General features: G+C 35.9%; 1 protein-coding gene across 1 annotated transcript in view; it reads right to left on the bottom strand.

Moving 5' to 3' along the window:
* The window catches only part of Fibp (acidic fibroblast growth factor intracellular-binding protein), a 177,463-nt gene that overhangs the window by 1,018 nt on the left and 152,337 nt on the right, over positions 1 to 24,108 (bottom strand). The window contains exon 8 of the mRNA XM_090398908.1: positions 7,862 to 7,962. Coding sequence (XP_090255034.1) covers positions 7,862 to 7,962 — 101 coding nt within the window. The remainder of the gene's footprint in view (positions 1 to 7,861; positions 7,963 to 24,108) is intronic.

Below are 24,108 nucleotides of genomic sequence, written 5' to 3'. Positions count from 1 at the left end.
ACATGCTCAGGAGTAAGTTGGACATTCTCTAAATAGTCTACCGTTGTTGATGCTGGAGGTTTAAGGGATGTTAAACACAATGATGATGTTATTCTTAGTTGGTACAAGACTACCATCAGAATCTATAGCTCCAATTTCATATATACTGTCCTTTACAAAGTGTTTAAGATTTTGTGGGGTTGACTGTCAAAATCCCCTCCCCTTCAACTGATGTTTCATAAATTAGCTGCTTTAAGTGTTATTTAGAGGCTGTTTTAATAAAGCTATCTTGCTGAAAGAAGTTTCTCAGTTGCTTTTGAGGATCACACCAATTCTTCTGGATAAAGAAAAGTAATACTGCTCTTATAGAATCTTTGACTTTTGAGTGTAATGATGATGATCCTACTTTCTGAATAAAGAAAATTTGCATTTCCATGATGGGTACTCACCTGTTGAATGTAAGGATGATTCTACCTATCCTTTTGGATAAAGAAAAACCACATTTCCCTCACCTGTTAAAAGTTTTATTAGAAACATGATTTCTGAACATAGCTAGGGCTTTGTAATGGACCTGATAAATTTTGTTGCTGATTTGATTAAATTCTGCTGTAAGGGAGGACTCACTGGAACAAAAGTTATAACCTTTACTTCAAATACACCACTCCTTCTTATCTAATGGGTACAGTTCCCACAATATAAAAAAAAATAACCAATACTTCCCGCAATCCTTGATCTTCTCTTCAGAAAGATTTTAGTAATGCTGTCGTCATCCCCTATGTGAGAGGCACTTCAGAAAAAATAGTTAGTCTTAAGAAATACAATCTCTGCATGGCTTTCAAGTCCCACCAAACGCTTCCTACCTTTATATGTTCTTAGAGATCAGTTCCCTCCTCTTTCTGTGCCTGGAGTATATAAAGTGTCCTGTTCCTGCTATGGACAGATAGGAAGATCAGCCAACATCCACATGAAAGAACACAAAAAATATGTCTGCAGTCATGACTATGTTCAATCGGGCCTTGCTCGTGGACCATGCTTTAGATACAGCTCATATAATCAACTGGAAAAAGACCACCATACTCCACTGTAGTAAATTTAGAAGAGAAAGACTATTTTTGGAATCTGCAGCTGCTCTCAGAAATGAGCATAATTTGAATAAATATGGTTGCATTAAACATCCCAAAATATTGGAAATACTAATACTTCAAGATCCCAGTTTACATTCTAGACCACTAACAGGTATCCACAGAGGACACCCCATCTAATTAGGACTAGTCTTTCATCCACATGTTTCCCTTGGTGTGTGTGTGATTATTCAGAAATTTCAACAACTGACAGCTCACAATTATTTAATCAAAATGACTGTCAAGTATGATAATGTCATGTTAACAGCAGCAATACATGACATCAGCGAATTCAGAAATGATGTCATGTGTCCAACAAGCATGAGTGTATCATAAGATGGTAATTTAGGAAGACCTCTCTGACATACAATAACTGAAAATGTCAAGAATAATTACATGATTTTTGCCAGATTATCCAATTACTTGTATCCAAAGGAGAGCAAAGTTGACAAGATCAGCTACAGTAAAAGAAGAACAAAATCTATATTGGTGTTCATTAATTAATCTGTAGGCCCCAAAATAGAGAAAAGTTGGTTGTTGATGATCTTATTGGTATCTAGTGGCCTGTTTGTGGTAAAGTTGACAGTAATTTTACTTGGTCAACTACACGAGTTGGAAGAGAAGACCAATGCCAAGATATCAGCTTTATCTTTAAGTGATGTCACCACAGTGCCACATGAATGTGAGAGATGGAAGAACAACAGGGTAAAAGTTGTACCAAATAGAGCAGGGGTGGTCAAACTTGCTTAACGTAAGAGAAAAATACGATAAGCATCAAATGTTTTAGACCCGCAATACATGAACAAATATTACACACATTTTTATAGTTACATGCACATTTTATTACAAACATTTTATATAAATATTAAAAAATACTTGTATGTAATACTATTAATTCATGTATGTAGTTTTTAAATTGTTAATTTGTATTAGTTTCAAAAATCACAAAGCATGCATGCACACACACACCAAATGTTTTCAAAATCCTGACTGATCATTGTTTTAACTATAATAAGCATATTTAATATAGCAATGAACTATGGAAAGATCTAAGAAAAACATGCAAATTTGCATTTCATTAACATTAAATGAGACTGCCAAAAAATGATAGGGTAAAAACAGATATTTTTAATGATATTTATTTGTCTTAGTAAACATCTGGTCAAATAACGAAGGAAAATATGTAAACTATAAAATCAGAGATATTTTAATCAGATACTACCTTACAAAATTATAGTATTATAATATTTTCATGACACAAACAGACATTGATACAATTATCACACTATTTACTGCTAGTAGAGGTCTTGTGAGTCCTCATTTTGGCTATGAGTTGAAAATCTGGTTGATATGTTGTGAAGAAGGATGTATGAATTAGCTCTAACAAGTGTTGATTTGTAAGGATTGCATGATGCTTCAACTTCACAAATTTCATTACAGAGTACAGTGATTCATAGGTGTATGTTGTGTTGTTTTTTTCAGATGAGTTGCACACTGGTTGTCTTCAGTTCAGGATATTAATTTCTGGAACTTGCTGTCAATTGTAGACTGGATTTATGGATCATCTTTAGACCCAGGTCCTCCTATAATTCTATTAGTTCTATTCCCATAGCAGATGATTCTGTAACCAGAGGTGTGAGAACTGGACAACCACCACTGATCGCATCAACCATAAATGGATTTACAAGAAAGGTGAAGCAGGTCTTCACTTCTGCAGGTCCTCAAACCTGTCTAAGAAATTATTAAGCAGCCCTTTTTATTCCTCCAGTTTGTGGTCTTTTATTTCAATATCTTCAATATCAGGGAATGTATTTTCTTCTTCTTTTGAGATTGGGAAAGTAATTGAAGTTTCTTGACAATATACCTCTTTGAAATACTCTTATTTTATTCTAAAAGCTGAAAATTGTTTGAGTAAGATCAGAAAAAATCTTATTCCTTCCGTGGAGTGCCAAGCTGAGAGTTTGTAGATGATTCATTATATCAGCAAGGAACATTATATCTCGCATCCATTCATTATTTTCCAGTTAAGGACAGAATCTTTTATTTTTTTCAAGAAAAGTAATAATATGCTCCAATGGATCCACAATAGATCCTTATTATTTAAAGTAAGATTTTCAATTAAGTTTTTAAAGCGGGTAATTAAATCGGCTGGCCTTTTTAAAAAGATGGCGAGGCTCAAGAGTTATTTCTAACTGTGTTAGACTTAAAACCGAATTTAATTCAAATAAAGCCCTCAGGATATACAAACGTGCTAGCCTACTGACATTACAAAAAAAAACTCACTCCATTCTGTTCTCAATCCCCCCCCATATATACGGTTTACCGAAAATCCACAAACCTAATTCTCCCCTAAGACCTATAGTAGATGCCACCAATGCTCCTTGCTACAAATTGTCAAAGCAGCTAGCTAACTCTTTGACCCCCCCCCTCTCACTGGTCTTACCACATCTCATGTAAAAAACTCTACCCACTTTAAAAACTTAATTGAAAATCTTACTTTAAACAATACAGCCATATTGGTCAGCTTTGACATCATCTCATTGTTTACCAATATTTCCCTAATTGACACCTTAACACGCTTAAAAAACGTTTTTCCTTTTGATATCTTAGAGCTCTTTTCCTTTGCCATCTACTCTGGTTATTTTTCTTGGAAGAACAAAATCTACAAACAGATAGAGGGAACTGCCATGGGTCCCCCCCCCCCCGCCCCCTCACCGATTTTTACATGGAAAATTTTGAAAAACAAGCCATAGACTCTTCCTCTCTAAAACCTTCTATCTGGCTAAGATATGTAGATGATGTGTTCTCTATTTGGTCTCATGGCCCAGACACATTAGATTCCTTCCTCAGTCACCTCAATAGTCTACATCCAAGAATCCAGTTTACGATGGAAAAGGAAAATAACAATTGTTTACCCTTCCTAGACACCTTAGTAATACACCTTCCTAATGGTAACATTTCTTTCTCTGTATATAGAAAACTTACTCATAGAGGCAGATACATTAACAAACTCTCCCAACACCACCCCTCTCTGCAATATGGCATTATTAAAACTCTTACCAATAGAGCTCACAATCTTTGTTACAGTGAAACTGCCCTTTCAACCGAACTCAAACACATACATGACACCTTCCTTTCCAATGGCTACAGTGACTACAGAATTAAAAAAATAATCACGTCCTTCCCTATTCCCCAACCACCTTTTCAGAAATGCCATCACCATACCTTATATCTGTAGTACATCAGAAAAAATAGCCAGATCATTAAAAAAGTACAACCTTAAAAGCTGTACAACATACAGCCCCACCATAAACTTGCTATCCTTATCCATTCCATCAAAGACCAGCTGCCTCCTCTCTCAGTGCCTGGAGTATATAGAGTACCTTGTGCCTGTAAACTGGCTTATTTTGGACAAACAGGCACAACAATCCGGTTAGAAGAACACAAGTCATACATCTGCAATCACGATTATGGTCAATCTGGCCTTGCAGACCATGTTTTGGATACAACCCACAGAATCTCCTGGAAAAAAACCACCATGCTCCACCATAGTAAATTCAAAAAAGAAAGACTTTTCTTTGAATCTGCATCTGCACTCAGGAATCAACCGAATTTAAACAAATACAGTTGTATTAAACTTCCCAAAATTTGGGAAACATTAATTATCAGAGATCCCTCTTTATATCCTAGGCCACTGCATTAAAATCTAGGTGCACCACTTAGATAGGACTTTAGTTTCACTCACTATTGTATTATATTTGTGTGTGTGTTGTTACAAAAGATTTTTTGTAATCCCTGAAGATGTCTCTGTGACGGAGACGAAATATTGGAACTATTAAAATTGTTTTTAATCCTTTCTCAGTGATGATAATATTCCATTAAACCTCCAACATGAATTCTTCACAGCACTTAAGCCTCAACACATGGATACTGTTAATTTCATTGCCCACAACACAGCCACACACATCATAATCACACAATCGCAAGCCACATCCACTAAATCTAACATTGTCAGCAATGGCTTGTACAATTACTGATTCTCCAGCACAATTCCTCTGTAATCCTAGTTGATCCAAACTTTCTTTAATCCCTGACTCAAATGTAGCATTAAAATTACCTGTTAAATTCTTAAATATATTTACTCACTATGAACATTTAACTTAGATTTTAATGCAGTGGACTCTCAGTTTATACTAGGTGGATAATTATAAAACTTGAAAATTTTTTATTTACCTGTCATATTAATTGTGAAGCAAAAAGGGCTCAGAATATTTTGGGCTCAGAGCCCAAAATATTTTTGCAAGACACACATTATATGTCAAAGAACTGCATGTGGCTAGCCAAAAATGATTTTTTTCATTGGTGGCTAGCAATGGCTAGCAAAAGACCTGTTTGGCTAACCTTCCCCATTATGTTTAAGTGACCATATCAGCAGAGATCAGCTCTGCTCACACATTCTTGATGCTAGCAATGTCAAGACACTTCCTAACCTATATCGTCATTTTTATATGATTTTGGAATTTATGTCACCTGTTTACTCTCCTAATTTTTCTCAGAACTCTCGTATTTGTGGTCTGGTCTCTACTGTTTGATCAACTGTTTCATTTCTAATCCAGCTCTCAAATCCACAGGTTAAAACTGCTTTGAACACTGTCTTGAATACAGCTACTTTAGTGTTTTGACAAATTATTCTCTTAATTCATATAAATTTATTCAGTTGATTGCCTATCAGACAGGTTTGTGAATTCTGTTCTCTATTTCTATTTTTAATTTGTCATCTTCACTAAAAATTATGAATAAACAGCTGAAGTGTTTTGCATGTTCTACGGCTCCCCATTCAGGATTCAGCTGATGTTTTTGATGTTCTAATTATTTTCTGTCCATTTTTTATTAATTGCTGATTTTTATACCAAACTGTTAAAACAGTTATCCAATATAAGTTAAGAATCCTGTAGACATCTATCAATTTATTTAAGAGTATAACATCATCTGCACAAAGGCAATCCATTACAAATCTCCAGGATTCCTCACTTAAATTGAATAACTAATATCAAAACTGGAAATTAATGGCCATCTCTAATTTTGATTAATGTGACTATCACTTTCCTTCATAATGTTATACATAGAGATGATAAATAACAGTGGAGGTAGTGTGGGTGTGCATGCACACATGAGTGCCCTCTGTGACAAATGACTTTTTTTTTACATTTTCTCTCAAACCTACTTCCAATTCTACAAGTTAACTAATAAATCAAATATAGACTATGTATTGCTTGATATAATAACCCCTTTACACATAACTTTACTATTTGAAGAGCTTTTCTCTTGGCACCTTTTCATATTATTATTATTTTTCGTGACACCTTCAAGGAGTCCGAAGACTCATCATGAGAGGACACCCACTATACAACACTCCGTCTCCACTACTACACTGAACCTCTACTACCAATTGCCCACATCAACGTCATCCACTGCCAACCATCACCTTGTATTTTTGTCTGTAAATTGTGTGTGTTCTAAAGGGCCGATTTGTCTGTATGCAGGATGAAAACCCAGAGTTTCCAGGAGAAAAAAGACTGCTACCTCCGTAGGATATGCCCTTTCCAGATTTGCAAAACTTAAATACTGATCCCTGTTATATTCTCACGATATGTCTACCGTCTGTCTTAAAGTGAAAATCTGATCCTGATAATCCCTGCTTGGCTGTGAGTGACTGACAGCCACTCACAACTAAGACTGTAGTATTAGTAATAATCATAATAAGAACAATATTCAAGTTTAACCTGCTCAAAACTAAATATGTCCTCTAAACTTCAACTCCTATCCGCAATAACTCTGAAATCACTGGCCTCATCCATTTTATATAGTTTATTTCCATCAGTATAGTACACAGCTTGTAATCTCTTCATTCCAAAGTGCATTATCTTACACTAGGCAATGTTAAACTGGCAGCCATTTACCTTTGCTCATACTGCCAGTTTATTTAAGTTATTCTGCAAGACCTCTAACATCATCTTCATTGATTATTGCCCTTGCTAGCTTTGCATCATCAGCAAATAGCTGGAACATTTCCCATTAAATCATTTATTATATCACTGATGTATAAATTAAGAGTAAATTAAGTAATGTAAATGTAAATTAAGAGTATAAATAATATAAACAGAAGAGCATTAAATATCGAGTGCTCCACTAGTAAAGCTGCAGGTTCAAATCCTGCCATAGGCATGGATGTATGTGACTCTCTTATGGCAGTAGATGAATTTTATCACTGGTGTGAGACCACTGCTCAGCTGAAGGCTTGAAGTGGTGTGAAAAGTTTCATGTTTGGTCTCTAGACCAAGATTTCTGAACAAGATAAAAAAAATGAAAGAAACAAAAGAAAAAAAGAAATCCTTATGAAGATTCTTCTGTCCTAGGATATGAACCCAGGTCTTTCCAGTCATAGGAGTTGATAATACCAAATGAGGTAGGAGTTGGGATGTCATAATACATACTAGTCATTAACAATTCTTCCATGGAGATCATATATACTAATAATAAAATAAATTGAAAAAATGCAAAATAAAATAATTATAGTGATAACAGCCCTTTAATGATGTTGCTACAAGAGGAGGTGGGGAAGAAGAAGAAAGAAAGAGAGAAAGTATGGAATTCCACAAGTAGCAAAAACAACAAATAAAAAACATTTCTAAACAGGTAAAATGTTAGCTAAAACAAATTACATAACCAGTTACCCAAATATGGCCAAACTATTTGCATACCATTTGAAGACATCAGTTTGGTTAGCAGCATCAGCATAGACATCAAGAAACTGTTGAAGTTCAGCATATGTCCATCTACTATGACGACATGGTTCTATTAACTAGAATAATAAAGGCAGTTATATGTACATAAGAATATAACAACATGTATTATCAAAATCAGAGATCACAAACTCAAATCAAGCTTTGGGTTATATTTTATGCCTTGAAGGATATTGGGTTTTTAACTGTACACTTTAATAATTATGGTAACTAATATATAATTTTAATGGTCTTTTAATAATAAAGATCACTATTGGTGTACTGCAAGGGTCAGTTTTGGGACCATTGTTGTTCAATTTGTATGTAAATGGTACTGGGATGGTTTAATTAGTGATATGCAGCTGTTTGCTGATGGTACAAAATTGGGGAGAGCAATGCAGAGTCAAGAGGATGTTATGGACTTACAGGAGGACTTGAATAAATTGCATGAATGGGTAGGTAAATGGAACTATCAGTTCAATGTTGCAAAGTATACACATGGTGGGGAAATTTTAAAGGAAGTAGAGGATATGTGAGATCTAGGAGTGATGGATCTTTTCAAAACATATCCTTGTCACCATGGAAACCCTCTGACCAAATCTGGGCAGAATAATCCATAAAAGATTCACAAAGATGGTCAGTGGTCTTTGGAATGTGAAGTATAAGGAGAGATTGAGAGAATGTAAGTTACAAAGCCTCATAAATGGGAGGAAGGGAGGGTATGATTAAGACATATAAGCTAGTCAGGTTGTTATCAGGTTGACATGCAAAGGCTGGCGACATGCGATGTGAATTGGACACATCGAATCAGTTTAAGGCATGGTTGGATGAGCACTGTGTGCAATAGTGTGAACCTCTCATGATGAGTCTGACTCCATGGAGGTCAGATGATGATGATGATGATAATAATAAACATGGCACAACCCTATATCTATATATAGTATAATTTTGTGGCAGAGCACAAAAAATTATTTATATTGATGAGTTTGACAATTCTGACACACTAGTATCGATTCTGAAATATGCATTATTAGTAAAAAACTATTTGCAATAATATTCAATTGTTTCAAAAATTATCAATTTAAAAAATGTTATCCCAAATCTAGAAAAGTTAGTATAATTATCATTGATTCATAGAACCGTCAAGTTTTATTCAGTCTGGCTTGAAGAAAGATGCTAAGAACCTTTAGCTTTGTCCCATTGGAAAAATAGTAATTAAGTTTTCAAAGAAAATCTTTCAGTACAAAAAGGCTATGAGGGCATCACTCACTCACTCACTCACTCAGTCCAGTCCAGTCCAGTCCGTCAATCAGACAGACAGACAGAGAAACAAATGAATAAATAAGTGACCACAGTTAAAAAAAAATTGAAGTGTTTTTCAATTTTTTTTTTTAGATTCAGAATTATTAAGGCAATCTGTATTTACTAGAGTGACTATTCTAGCTGGCTACAAACAATTAACAGACTCCATACATTGAAAAACGGATATTCAATTTCTTTGCTAATATGATGAAATTAGAAATACATCAGCAAAAAAAAAAAAAAACTCAGCCATGATGAGAAAGTTATAGGACTGCATTATAATCTACATTAAAATCAGACAGCAGGCTGTAAATTTTCATTCATCAGCTAAATAAAGCCTTTGTTAAAGATGCTTGATTAAAATATTTTAAACATATGAAATTAATTAATGTGAGCATTTCAGAACTAATTCAACTCTGTTAAATGGAATTAATCATAGATGTAAATACAAAAAAAATTAATTTATGCTGAACTCTGGACCATGTAATGCAGCCATTGTAAAAGCACAACACAAACAGAATAATTAGAGCAGTCACACTGCATAATTTTTCCTCTGGAAACATTGGAGGTGGTTCAAAGAAAAGTGACAAAGGCAATATAAGGACAATATCAGAAAGCTGGTTCATAGAGAGAGGTTAAATGAATTGCAAAGTTTTGTAGACTGCAAAGAGGTGGCATGATATGATATTATAGAGACATTTAAGTTAGATGGGATTTTATCAGATTAATACAGAAGAGATTATAAAAGGAGTAGAGGGTGAGAGAGGAGAAACAAGAGGCATCCATAGAAATTATATAAAGATGTGGTAAAGGAGGGTTGGGAATTGCAAATTAGTGAATTTTTCAGTTACCTCTAATTCGGTAAAAACTGTCATAACTACCGGTTAACCAGGCAAGACAATTTATTACACCTTTACACAAGACAATAAAAAAATAGTAATAAACAAGATTTTATCGAATACAGAACATAATCCAACTCAACATCAGCAGAGTTCAAGATTGGCACTATTAACATAAGAAGTATCAATGGAAAAGAAATTGAAATAGCAGAAGAACTAGATAAGTACCAGATCGACATAATAAGCTTGACTGAAATAAAGAAGCCCAAAACATAAACTTTCTAAGCAACAAATACAAAAAGATATTCAGGCAGTAACAATCAGGGAAAAGGAGTATCTATAGTATTCAATGAGGAGAAAGCACATTGAAAGTTCCTGGAGTAAGTTAGCTTGTGCTCTTAGAGAATACAGAGGAAAATGTAAGAAAGCTAAGCAGTGTATAAAAATAACTAAACAAACGTCATGGAGACTGGTATAGTATGCCCACTTTAGAGATCTTCGCTTGGAGACTTGCCAAGAATAGTCAATTCATGCTGAAGGGGAGAAAGAAATGAAGGACGTACGAACTGGTCACCAACATGCGAAATCACGTGCTTTATAGGTAAAATTTTCCAACTGTTATACAAGCAACATAGTTAACTATAATGATCATAAAAGAGAAGTTAATTTTCCGACATGTAATAATAAACAACTCATCCCACAATACGGATCGATTACCCTATTATAGGAATGGATTCTCCTTCTGTTGACATGCGCAGAAGTGTTGAAGGGTCTCGAATCTGTGTGTGTGCTATAAGAACATAGAAAATAAATATCAGGAAGATGGCAAAATATTCTGGGAGCTGCTGAAAAAGCTTAGAAAAGAAAGAAAGAGTAGTGTAAAAGGAATCAGAGATAATAAAGGTGATTTGAAAAGTGAAGATAAAGATATTCTCGATGTCTGGAGTAATTACTTTAAAAAGATTGCTAAATAAAACAAGAAGCACCAACATGATGATAGAAAACTCCCAACAGGAATGCAATGATGAATACATATCCATACCTGAAGTAGAAAAAGCCATCAAAAACCTCAACTGTGGAAAGGCAGCTGGAGCAGATGAAATTTGACCAGAAATGTTCAAATATGGAGATATAAAAGTTTTACATTGGCTGCACTACATAATTCAGAAGGCCTGGGTAGACGGTTGAATTCCAGACAATTAGAGTAGAACCTTCATAGTACCCATCTATAAAATAGGAAATAAAACTGAATGTCAGAATTACAAACGGTATTTCCCTACTGAGTATTCCTGGTTAGATTTATGCAAGCACAAGATTTTCTGACCTGAGAAACAGGTCAGAAAAATTGTGGAAGGGAAGCTTGGTGAAGAATAAGCTGGATTCAGGCCAAACAACGGTTGTCAGACTCAGATGATTTTCACTTTAGGACAATAGTTGAGAAACCTTGAGAATGTAGAAAGGATTTATATTTAGGTTTCAAAGATCTGGAAAAGGCATATGACAAGGTGTCAAAAGGAAAGCTGTTCAAAATGCTACAGTTATACAGTGTAAATGGGGCATTATAGTGAGCAATAATAGTCTCTATTTCAGCTGTAAGTCAGCTGTTAGAATTGCAGGAGGTACAGGAAGATTCTGCGATGTTAAATCAGGTATGCGACAAAGATGCACATTGATGAAAATGTAACTTTCTGTGGTTTAGCAGTTCTGTGGGCAGTTTTTGGTATTGAGACCACATTATGATGTAAATAAAGCATTTAATAAAAATAAGCAATTAAAACCTGACAAGCCATAAAACTTAAATCATCAGGAGTACTGGTATAAAAAGTTTTACACAACTAGCAATGTTCCAACATGCATACAGTAATGAATTTATCATTACCATTTTTATTCTGATTTCTAATTTGTAACCATTCATTGATATCCTTGTCAAAGTAAACCAAGATGGGAAAAAAAATTTATCCTTTTCCATATACAGAAAACATACCACAATGGGAAGATTTTTAAATGCCACTTCACACCACCATCCATTACAAAAGATAGGCATAATTAAAACTTTACAAGACAGGGCATACAATATATCAAGCATGTCAATTAAAAGGAATAAAAAGCTGCACTACCTGAAAAAGAACCTCACTTAATGGTTTTGAACCCAAGATGATCAGCAAAATTCTTAATATGTCTCTTGCAATTCCCTTACTTAAACAAGATTTCAATCATGCTGCCTTACATCAAGAATGTCACAGACAAGGTGGTTGCATTGTTCTATGAGTACAACGTAAAACTGTCTTTTTTACCTTTAAAAAAACTCAAGATTCTTATAGCAACCAAAACCTCCACATCACTTGTATTTTTTCTCCTGACATAAAAGGAAAATGTGGGTAAAAAAGGAAAACTACACTTACTCAAGATCGTTTACTAGTTAGGAAAAAGCAAAATGAATCCAAGGTTGTCTGCAGTATAAATAAATAGACTTAATAGCTAGTGGGATTACTGTTTCTGACATGACAGTCTGTCGAAGGCTGGAAGCAGGGAGGACTGTCCACAGACCAAAAAAGAAACATCTGTTGATGAAGGCTATGCAGAAAAAAGAGATGAGAGCCATTTCTTTGTCCAAGGAGAGTAAGTATCCTATGTTTGCAAATCAGCAGCTGAGAAGACTTCTCCCACCCACCTTCAACAAGCTCCTAAATATCCAGCTAAAACGATGTTCTGAGGTTGTTTTACATATGATGGTCCATGATCACTTACACCTGTTGACAGTATGATGAAAAGTGACTAATACATAAAAATATTGAAGAAAAGAGTGGTTCCACAGATCTAAAAAAAAAAAAAAAGCTCATCTTCCAACAGGATCTCACTCCATGCTACACTTCAAAAAAAAAAAGTGAAAGTGATAGTGAAATAGAGACTTGGAAAATTAAATTGTGATACAAAGAATAACTCAATACAATCCATTATAAAAGTAAGGTGGTACCTTGGTTTGTGAGCATAATTCATTCCGGAAACGTGCTCGTAATCCAAAGCACTCGTATATCAAAGCGAATTTCCCCATAAGAAATAATAGAAACTCAGATGATTCGTTCCAAAACTCAAAAATATTCATATAAAAATGATTAATACAAAATACATAAAGTAATCGAATTTATTAATTACATTACAATTACATATTACAATAATTGTATTGGGTAGGATGACTTTCATTGTCACTAATGGAATCACTGCTATCTGTTGACGCTATTTCTTTTTGTGCGACTTTAACAAGGAACCTATCCAATGACACTTGCTTTTGCCTCCTTTTGAGGATTTCACGGAAATATGACATTGCATTGTCGTTAAACAGATTCATCGCTCGCACTGCCACAGCCTTACTCAGGTGGTGCTTTTCTACAAAATTTTGCACTGTTTCCCACATTTTGCACACCTCCCTAGACTTCTTATAAAATCTTGCGATGGCGGCCACTTGCATACCTTGTTCGTGCTTCCCGATGATTTCCTTGTTAACTTCCACCGTAATCATCTCCTTCTTCTTATCGCTTTCCTTTTCAACCCTTTTCTTCATTGGGGCCATTGTCGTAGTGCAGTTAATAAAGAACAGTCACTACATTTGGACACAAAATAAAAAATGCTTTACGCACACACACGTGGTCACAACGCTAGCACGAATGTTGGCAATACGAATGAGGTATGCTGACTGAGACCACGCATGCGAGACGATTACCCACAATCCCGAGCAGCTTGTGATCACGTGATGCTCGGCAGACAAAGCATATAGGTAATACAGTACTCATATTGCAAGCGTCGCTCGTTTATCAAGTTAAAATTTATTAAAAATTTTTGCTCATCTTGCGAAACACTTGCAGACCAAGTTACTCGCAATCCAAGATTTCACTGTATGCATTTTAGATGCAGAAATAAGAAAAATGTGTTCTACGTTGGTAGAATCCATGCCTAAGCAAATTAATGAACTTATTAGGAACAGAAGAGCACACATAAATTATTAGATAAAGTTGGAGTTTAATTTTGGTACTTATTTTCTTGTAAAATTAAAATTTTTCTTTAAAATGTGTTTGGATTAAATTGTTTGCTACTGCATATGGATCACATTATGAAGGAAAGTGGTATTAAACCTGATGGTATTAAATCAAAATTGGAGATGGTAATCTCAGCTCTTTATGCAGATTGTGTGATACTTCCAAATAAACCAAGTATAAGTCTGCAAGATTCCTTGATTAAATTGAATAACGAATGTAATAAATATGGTATGAAAATATATTAAAAAATGCATGAAATGTTTGAAATTAATAAGTGCAAGGTGTTGCATTTTGGAGTGCAGAAATATAAGGCTGTCTACTATATCGATGATTATTAAATTACTTAAGGAATTCACAATGTAAACTGGAATATAAATTAAAATAAACTTTAATATATACTTCCTATATTTCAGCAGCGTCACATTGCCATCTTCATGGGAACTTAAGACTAAGACACGTGCACGCAGGCACTAATACAGCAAATGAGGTCAAAGAGAGACAAGACTACCATCAGGACTTTTTCCTAAAGTCCTGATGGTGTCCCCCTAGCAGGCTATATTAGGTATTCTTGGCCATTGGGCTGATGTTCTCATGATGTACGTCTCCCAAATTTGGGGCAGTCTCATGCATCCAAATTTGTTGAGGTTTGGCACGTTTTTTAGGGCTGAGGCTGATTATATGAATAGTCTTTCAAATTAAAACTTGCTGCAGTGTATTACTGTGGCTTTCTTCCAATGTATTCTGTGGCAAGTATCCAGAGCACTGTCTGCAAGCCCTGAGTGGCTGTACTGGTGAAACCGGATGTAGTCCTTGTGTCCTGAAATTCTGATATTCGCTGTCCTGCCTGTTTGGTCAAAATAGGACAGCTTACAGCTGCAAGGGACCTGGTAAACACCAGGTAGGTCTAGGGGGAGTGGTTGGTCTTTTGTGGAGCGGATAAGGGATGCCAATTTTCGATATGGTTTGTAACAAGAGCTCAGGTCATATTTTTTTAGGATTTTGGTTATTTTTTCAGAGGTGTCCTGGATGTAAGGAATAGTGATTGATTTAGAGTAATCTTTATTGTGACAGGGGAAGGGGTGGTGGTAAAATACTAAAACCAGTAAACCACAACCCCCCTCCCCGTCACAATCTTTATTGTGACGGGGGGTTGTGGTCGTGTTTTAGCAATCTGCTTACTTATTATAACAAGGTGACGAATACATTGGACACAGGGGAGGCATATACAGTAGTACATTTAGATTCTGCAAAGGCTTTCAATCGATTACTCCATGACAAACTAGTAGTTAAATTGGAACAGACGGGATTGGATAGCAGATTAGTGCATTGTATTGAAGATTGGTTGTCCTATCTGATAAGTATCGAAAAGGTTGTGTATGTGGGAGAGTGACATCCCAGAAGAGGAAAGTCACTAGTGGCATGATCCAGGGATCTGTTTTGGGGGTATTGTTGTTTAATTTCTATGTAAATGACATTAGAAAGGGCTTAAATGGTGATATTTGTGGGAGAAGTTATGAGAAGGAGAGCAAATGTTGTAGCTTTGCAAGAGGACCTAAATAGGGTCTGAAAGGGCAAGTGTTTGGGGGATGTCATTTTAATGTTGCAAAGTGTAAGGTTATAAAATTTGGGAAGCAAAGATGGGATGCAGAGTATAGGATTGGTAGAGATATTTTGGAGGAAGTGCAAGACATGAAGGATTTTGGGGTTGTGGTGGATAGAGACTTGAAATTTTGTGGACATTTTGCTAAAATTGTGAGAACACAATAGATTATAGGAATGATGCAAAGAACACTGACATATAGAAGTAAGGATGTTTTGATTCCATTGTAGAAGACTTTGATCACGGTGCATATGGATTACTGTGCACAGATTTGGTCGCCAGGTTTTCAAAGGATGATGAGATGTTGGAGAGGGTTGAGATGATTGACTAAGTTGGGTTTTGGTCTCTGGAATGTGGAATATGAGGATAGATTGAGAGAATGCAAATTACAGGATAAAAGGAAGAAGGGAGACATGATTGAGATGTATAAGTTGGTAACGGATAATTAACAGATTAACGTGGATGAAATTTTTCATAGAATATCTGGAGACAGGTCAAGAATGAGAGGCCATCCCTGCAAGCTGTATAAGATGGATGTGAGCAAGGGGGTGAAGAGTAGATTTTTTGCATGGAGAGTGTTAGGTGATTGGAATGCATTGCCTGAGAGTGTGGTGAGTGCAGGAACAGTGAATGCATTTAAGTCGAGGTACAATGAGCTGTACATGTGAGAGCGGACCTCCCATGATGAGTCTTGACTCCATAGAGGTCTGTTGATAATAATAATAACAATAATTTATATGCCTGTGAAAAATATTATATACAAGGAGGGGATCTGGAAAGTTCTGATAAAAACCTAGAACAAAAATTATATTAAAGCAACCGACATAACACAAGAAAGACCAAACAAGGATATAAGAATATAAGTTACCTTCATAACTCTACTAATAGTAGAGTTATGAAGGTAACTCTACAACTCATATAACTACAAGAAAGAACATACCAGTTGCTTAATATCGTTTTTGTTCTAGATGTTTATCAGAACTTTCCAGAGGAACCCCCCCCCCACCAAACTCCTGATGTATCATGAAATTTTGTCTTTTATGATAAACACAATAAAAACCAAAACTGTCTCACAAGACACAGCGAACAACCTCACAATCTGGGATTTGGCCACTGTTGATATTTTTTAATATATATATATATATATATATATATATATGTTTTTTTTTATTTTTTTGTTTTTTTTATGTTACTTCCACCCATGAAAGGTTATTTGCAAGCCTACAGTATATTTTGTACTGTGGGTGGACTCAATCAAAATTTGAGTAATGGAACCATAACCTCTTTATTTCTACACATCAAGTTTCTCCACATCATTGCCATTATTTGATGTGATAACTTCAATGTGTCCCTTGAATTTCAGGTCCTTGTCCACCACCACCACCACCACTCCCAGATCTCTTATCCCCTCTAAAGTTTCTCCACCAAGTGTATACTTTGCATCCCATCATTGCTTACCGGATTTCAAAACCTTACACTTTGAAATATTGAACCGATGGTTCCATTTACCTGCCCATTCATACAATATATTCAAGTCCTCCTTTTGCATCATCAGTTAAACCCATCCCAATGCAATTAATATATAAACTGAACAACAATGGCTCCAATACTATACAATATGGCACACCACTAGTGACTTTCCTCTTTTGAGATACTGTATCTCCAAATACAACTTTCTGATATATGACTGCCAATCAAACTCACTAGTCTTATCCAAACCCATCCATTTCAATTTATTTAACAGTTTGTTGTGTGGCAGTCTATCAAAAGCTTCTGCAAAATCAAAGTACAGCACTGTATATGCATCTCCCTTGTCCAATACATTTGTGACCTCATTATAGTACATAAGTCATCATCATCATCATCATCAAATTCCTGCCATGTACCCTCAAGGGGTGTACAGTATATGACAGTACTACATGAAAAAATTACATCATTACTAACTTCCTATCTACAATTTTCCTCCAAATCAGTCTATTACTTGTCAAGACTCCAACATTATCAGATCTTATATTTCTATCGTCTTAGGCACTTTGTACCATATCAATCCACCTATATCTTGGTCTTCCTCTGGGTCGTTTTCCTGCCAACCTGGCAGAGAACACTTGTTTTGCTAATCTTTCCTCTCCCATTCTATTTAAGTGACCATACCACCTGAGATTAGCTCTGCTAATGCATTCCTGGATGCTGCCAATGTCAAGTTCTTTCCTAATATCCTCATTTTTAATATGATATTGCCATTAATGCCATCTGTTCATGCCTCTAATCTTTCTCAGGACTCTCATATCTGCAGTCTCTAGTCTTTGGTCAAGTGTTTTACTTCTGACCCTGCTCTCAGATCCATAAGTTAAAACTGGTTTGAACACTGTCTTGTATACAGCTAATTTAGTGTTCCGACTAATTTCTCTCTTATTCCATATGAATTTATTCAATTGACTTCCCACCATACCAGCTTTGCTGATTCTGTTGTCTATTTCTATATTTAATTTACCATCTTCAGTAAAAATCGTGCCTAAGTAGCTGAAATGTTTTACTTGTTCCACAGGTTCTCCATTCACAACACAGTTGACATTTTCAATGATTCTGCCTATTTTCATTGTCTTTGTCTTTTTATTGCTGACCTTCATACCATATCTATTATAACAGTTATTCAATTTAGTCAGAGAATCTTGCAGACTTGTAGCGGATTTATTTAGAAGTATAACATCATCTGCATAAAGCAAAGAGCTGACATTAACATCTCCAATTTTGATATCAGGTTTAATACCACTTTCCTTCATAATGTGATCCATATAGATAATGAATAACAGAGGGGATAATGTACATCCTTGTCTCACATCAGATTTAACATTAAACCATCTTCCTTTGCCTCCTTCAATTCTAACTGCTGACTTACAAATCAAATAAAGACTAAGTATTGCTTGATATAATGTCCCATTGACACCATATAACTGCAGCGTATTGAATAGCTTCTCTCTTGGCACCTTGTCATATGCCTTTTCCAAATCGACAAAACTTAAATACAGATCTTTGTTATATTCCCATGCTTTCTCGACTATTTGTCGTAAAGTGAAGATCTGATCCTGAGAGCCTCTATTTGGCCTGAATCCAGCTTGTTCTTCACCAAGCTTTTCTTCCACAATTCTTCTCAACCGTTTCTCAAGTATACTTGCATAGATCTTGCCAGGAACACTCAGTAGGGAAATAAAACTGAATGTGAGAATTACAGAAATATTTCCCTACTGAGTGTTCCTGGCAAGATCTATGCAAGTATACTTGAGAAACGGTTGAGAAGAATTGTGGAAGAAAAGCTTGGTGAAGAACAAGCTGGATTCAGGCCAAATAGAGGCTGTCAGGATCAGATCTTCACTTTACGACAAATAGTCGAGAAAGCATGAGAATATAACAAAGATCTGTATTTAAGTTTTGTCGATTTGGAAAAGGCATATGACAAGGTGCCAAGAGAGAAGCTATTCAATACGCTGCAGTTATATGGTGTCAATGGGACATTATATCAAGCAATACTTAGTCTTTATTTGATTTGTAAGTCAGTAGTTAGAAACAAAAGTCATGGGAGGACTTTGGTCAGTGTTTTTTATCACTGTGCTGTCATCACTGCTTGTTTCATTTAGCAGTTTTTCAAAGTAATTACTCCATACTTCAAGGATATCTTTTTCTCCCGTTTTCATGTCACCTTTATCATCTCTAACTCCTTTTACAGCACACTCTTTCCTTCATTCCTGAGCTTCTTCAACAACCTCCAGAATATTTTGCCACCTTCTTGATATTTATTTTCTATATTCTTGCCAAAGTCCTCCCATGACTTTTGTTTAGCTAGTTTTCACACTGTTTAGCTTTCTTACATTTGTCTCTGTATTCTGTAATAGTAAAAGCTGACTTATTTGCCAGGAACTTTTGATATGCTTTCTTCTTTTCCTTCACTGCCTCTTTAACTTCCTGTGTCCACCAGGGAGTTCTGATTTTTTTATCCTTGCACACAACCTCACCACATGCCTCTCTGGCAGAATAAATCAATGTTTTCTTCAGAGTTTGCCACTGAATCTCCAAGGTTTGATTCCTGTTCTCAAACTCTTTCATTTTCTTTTCAATAATCTTTCTGTATTTTAGTCTACAGTTCACATCTGAGAGCTGCTCAACTTTTATTCGCTTTAAAACCTTCTTACATGTTATTCTTTTCAATATGAAATTCAATTTTATCCTGCTCAAGACTAAATAGTGATCACTTCCAATTTCAAATCCTCTGTACACTCTTGGTGTCCTGCACCAGGGAGAAAAACATTATCAACAATAACATAGTCAAAGAGACTTTTCTTATTCCTAGCCTCTTCTCTCCATGTGAATTTGTGCACATTTTTATGTTGGAACATGGTGTTAGTAATAACCAGTCCATGTCCTGAGCAGAAATCCAACAGATATTTGCCATTATTATTAGCTTTGCTCTTTTCTCCAAATTTTCCCAAAATATTTTTGTATGTCTGACAATCATTTCCTACTCTGCTATTTAGATCCCCAACAAGGACCAACTTTTCCTTTTTCATTGTGTCAGTTGCTTTTTCTAAAGCCTCACAATATTCCTCCACTTCTACCTTAGTAGAACCTTCTGTGGGACCATAGGCACAAATAAGTCTCATTGTCCAGTTCCCCATTCTCATATTTGCTCACATTACTCTACTTGAGACTGACTGCCATGTAAAACATGATCTTTCTTTAACAAACTCATGCTGATAATCACAGAGAATACTGTGATTGTCAGTATGTGTTTGCTATCAACCCATTTCTGTATCCTAGTTGTCACTAATTTCGTCAATACCTTACCCACAACTCCAGATATACAGATTGGCTTATGGAGTGGAACAGTTATAAACTTATTTTCACTCTCTTGGGACCTGTGCTGTTGTAAGACTCTTATTAAACATGCATACCAATGATACTGCCAAATTTCAGGCTATTTCATATTGAATATTCCAGGCTACTGACTGGAACATTCCCTTAAAACACATGATATGTCATCAAGTCTTATTGCCTTATTGATTTGATATCAAGTTTATTTTTTCATATACCTCCTGTTCACTCACAATTATGCTATCTTCTCTTATTTCCTCTATACTTCAGTTTCTCATGATTTCATCCTCATCAGGATGAAGCACCCTTATATATTGTTCACTAAATAACTCCACTATGTCTTCTGCAGCAGTTCCCATTCTACCATTTTCATCCATTAACATCATTTCACCATAATCATTCCTTCTTCTACTTGACACACACAGCTGAAAAACTCTAGGGTTTTCTTGGACTGATGTGCTTTCTGCTTCTAGTGTAGTTTTGCTGTTCATGCTAACCTTCCTGGCCTGCTATTAATACTCCTCATGCAATTGAGTCAAAGTACAGTATCCTCTTCTTCCAAATTTTATGCTTAATCCCTTCATCTGACGCCTACTTTATTCAGTCTTTTGACCTTTGGAAATACATTCACACATCAATGTTGTTAAATATCTTTTAGTTAATTCTCATGCACGGAACTATAGCATGGAAGGATGCTATAGTTCCAAGCTGTCTCTTAAGCTTTTCATTACTACCAACCCTGTACCCACATATATCCTTTATTTACAGAAGTCTTCATATGCCTAGCCATAATCCAGGTAACCATTTGGGTTGTGACTAGGCATATGAAATGTGAAACCCCCACTCAAAATCACATCCTATGATGAAATGATCAGATCAGAACTCTCAATGCTCATATGCACATGAAGTATCTTCACGACAGGATAACTTATATATAGTGACCAATTTATTTATTTATTTATTCGTATGGAGTTTCCTCTTTTTTTTTTCTCCGTCCCTATTGGGGCGAGTTGAGTCCCCCCCATGGGAGGTTAAGTATTTATGGGCTGTAGATCCATGTGTGTTCACGGGGCCGGTTTGCCTGCTTGCAGGATGAAAAACGCCAGATAAATTGGTGGAAAAATCCCTACTACCTGTGCCCACGACCGGCTAACTTGGCTATGGCTGAGGAAGATCCTCAAATTCCTCACGTCTTGAACGGGAATCGAACCTGAGACACTCCTTCCCCAGTCATATGGTTGTGAAGCACACAGCCACTAGGCTAACCGCGTGGACATAGAGACCAATAACTTCACATCAATTGCTTTAGTATCCCATAAAGGCAACTGATGTGAAGTCATTGGTCTCTATATACAAGTAGTCCAGTTGTAAAGATACTTCATGCACAAAACTTTGTTTGCTTACACTTGGATAAAGGATTAAACCAAGAATATAATTTCTTGGCATCTTTAATTTATAATATAACGAAGTGAAAAAATTTTTACATCTACTTATGATCCAGAGTAATTTAATTATAAGGAGATACACCTTTTTACTAATTGTATATGGGAAATATATGATTTCTGCATTACTTTAACCTTTGTATCCCACTCTGGGTCTGGCTCCCAGTGATGAAATTTAATAATGTTTGCCTTTGGGCTTGCTCACTTCTTGTGGAGCAGAGAGACTGCCTTGCAATAGGACCTTGCCTGTTACTGAGTGGAGCCAACATCTGAGTTTCTTGTCCTGGAGTGATTCAGGTCAAAAGTGATGAGTTTAGTAGTGATCCTTTAGGGTCACCTAGTGAGATTTAGAGTGATCTTATAGATTACTCAGTGTATTTTGTGGAGAGGTATCTCTCCAAAAGTGTCTGCTTTGCATTATGGGATACTAAGGCAATTGATGAGATGTCACTGGCCTCTATATATAAGTAGAGAAGATACTTCAAGCACAAACTTTGTTTAATTACACTTGGATAAAGGATTAAACCAAGAATATAATTGCCTGGCATCTTTAATTTATACAGCCAAATGAAATAAACTTTCAACCTTTACATACTGCTTAAGATACATGTCTCTCTCTCAAGAACTTAAGATTCATTTAAAATCATTCCCTTGTTTAGTAATCCAAGTTGCTTATACATTTCTTCATTATCACTCTCCACATTCCCTGGCCTATAGCAGCATCCACCTAAACACCTCTTCCTGTCAACCTCCACCTCACAACCATACTGACTCAAAAACCATTGCTACTATTTACATCTTGCGTCTCCACTTTGTGCAGACATAATTTGCCAGCAACCCCATCCCTTCTTGTCCTTCCTCATGAAAAAAACATCCCACCCTTCCCTTTCTATTCACATAAGGATATCATCCTTATCTAACCATGTTTCACTTATTCCAACAATTTTTGGGCAAATAAACTCAATCAACAAAATCATTTTATTTCCTTTATTTCTGATGCTTCTGGCATTTGTAAATAAACACAGGAATTTGCTTTCAGGTCTATAACAAATCCTGCTCATGCCACTTGTAGGTTGTGATTTCCCCACACCTAACTATTCCCAACTGCCTTTATCACCACTTTTTCTACCTATCTCTTCAGACTCAACTACACCCTATACATCCCAAGCCATTCCAATTCCATACTGACCATCCTCATACACATATTTACTACTACTTCCAACATCCACTCTCCTTATACTGTGTCTCCCTTCCCCTCCCCATCTTGCATTCTCATTCTTCATTATCACTCCCAGTACTACTATTCTCATTTACAACCGCTTCAATCACACCAGTTCCTCTCTCCTGAACTTTTGCTTCACTTCTTACTTCCTCTGCTTTCTTGCTCACACTCATTGCTCCTCCTTGCAGCAAGTGTAACTGATTGACACTAAATCCAGTTAAATGCAACCTGTCACTTTTATAAATTTCTACCTTTCCCTCAAACGAATCTCACACATTTACAAACTCCACTCCCTTCTTCTCACACAGCTGTACAAACATACCATTCAGGATCCCTACTCTCCATTTCAATTCATCATTATCATGTCTTAGCAACATATTGACTACCTTACCAACCATACTGTTTTCTCTCACTCTCCTCAACAACCTCCAGATATCTATCCTCACATGCTCTTTATGTCCAATCAAGTCATCTGTTCTGACAACCACCACCAACTCACTTGCTCATCTGCTTCTAATATCTAGCACATCAATTATCCCATACAGAGGTAGAGGATTTTTTCTCCCAGAAACTCATTTTTTTTGTCAATCACAACAGACAAACCGGCCATTAAAACACAAGCAATTAATATACATGGTCTCATAGCCCTTGAGTTGCTTCAGCCGTTAATCTAAATAAACCAAATCAAATATCCTGCTAATTCTCCCTCTTGAATACTCTGAATACTCTTTTAGCACATGTGCTGATATCTCATCAGTCCCTATTGCTGAATTCTTATTCAATCTGCGCAGTAGCTGAATACCCCATCCTCATACACACCTGCGTTTCTTCATCCAGTGAAGATGTAGCAGTGAGCTCAATGCTGCATACACCAGGTTGGTAGCTTTTAACAAAATGGGCACTCATTAGAGATGCTCATGTAACAAT

This window comes from Typopeltis vanoorti, chromosome 10 (assembly GCF_054136105.1).
Source record: "Typopeltis vanoorti isolate ZY-2024b chromosome 10, IOZ_Tvanoo_1.0, whole genome shotgun sequence".
Taxonomy (NCBI): Eukaryota; Metazoa; Arthropoda; class Arachnida; order Uropygi; family Thelyphonidae; genus Typopeltis; species Typopeltis vanoorti.
This window is presented reverse-complemented; position numbering and strand designations above follow the sequence as displayed.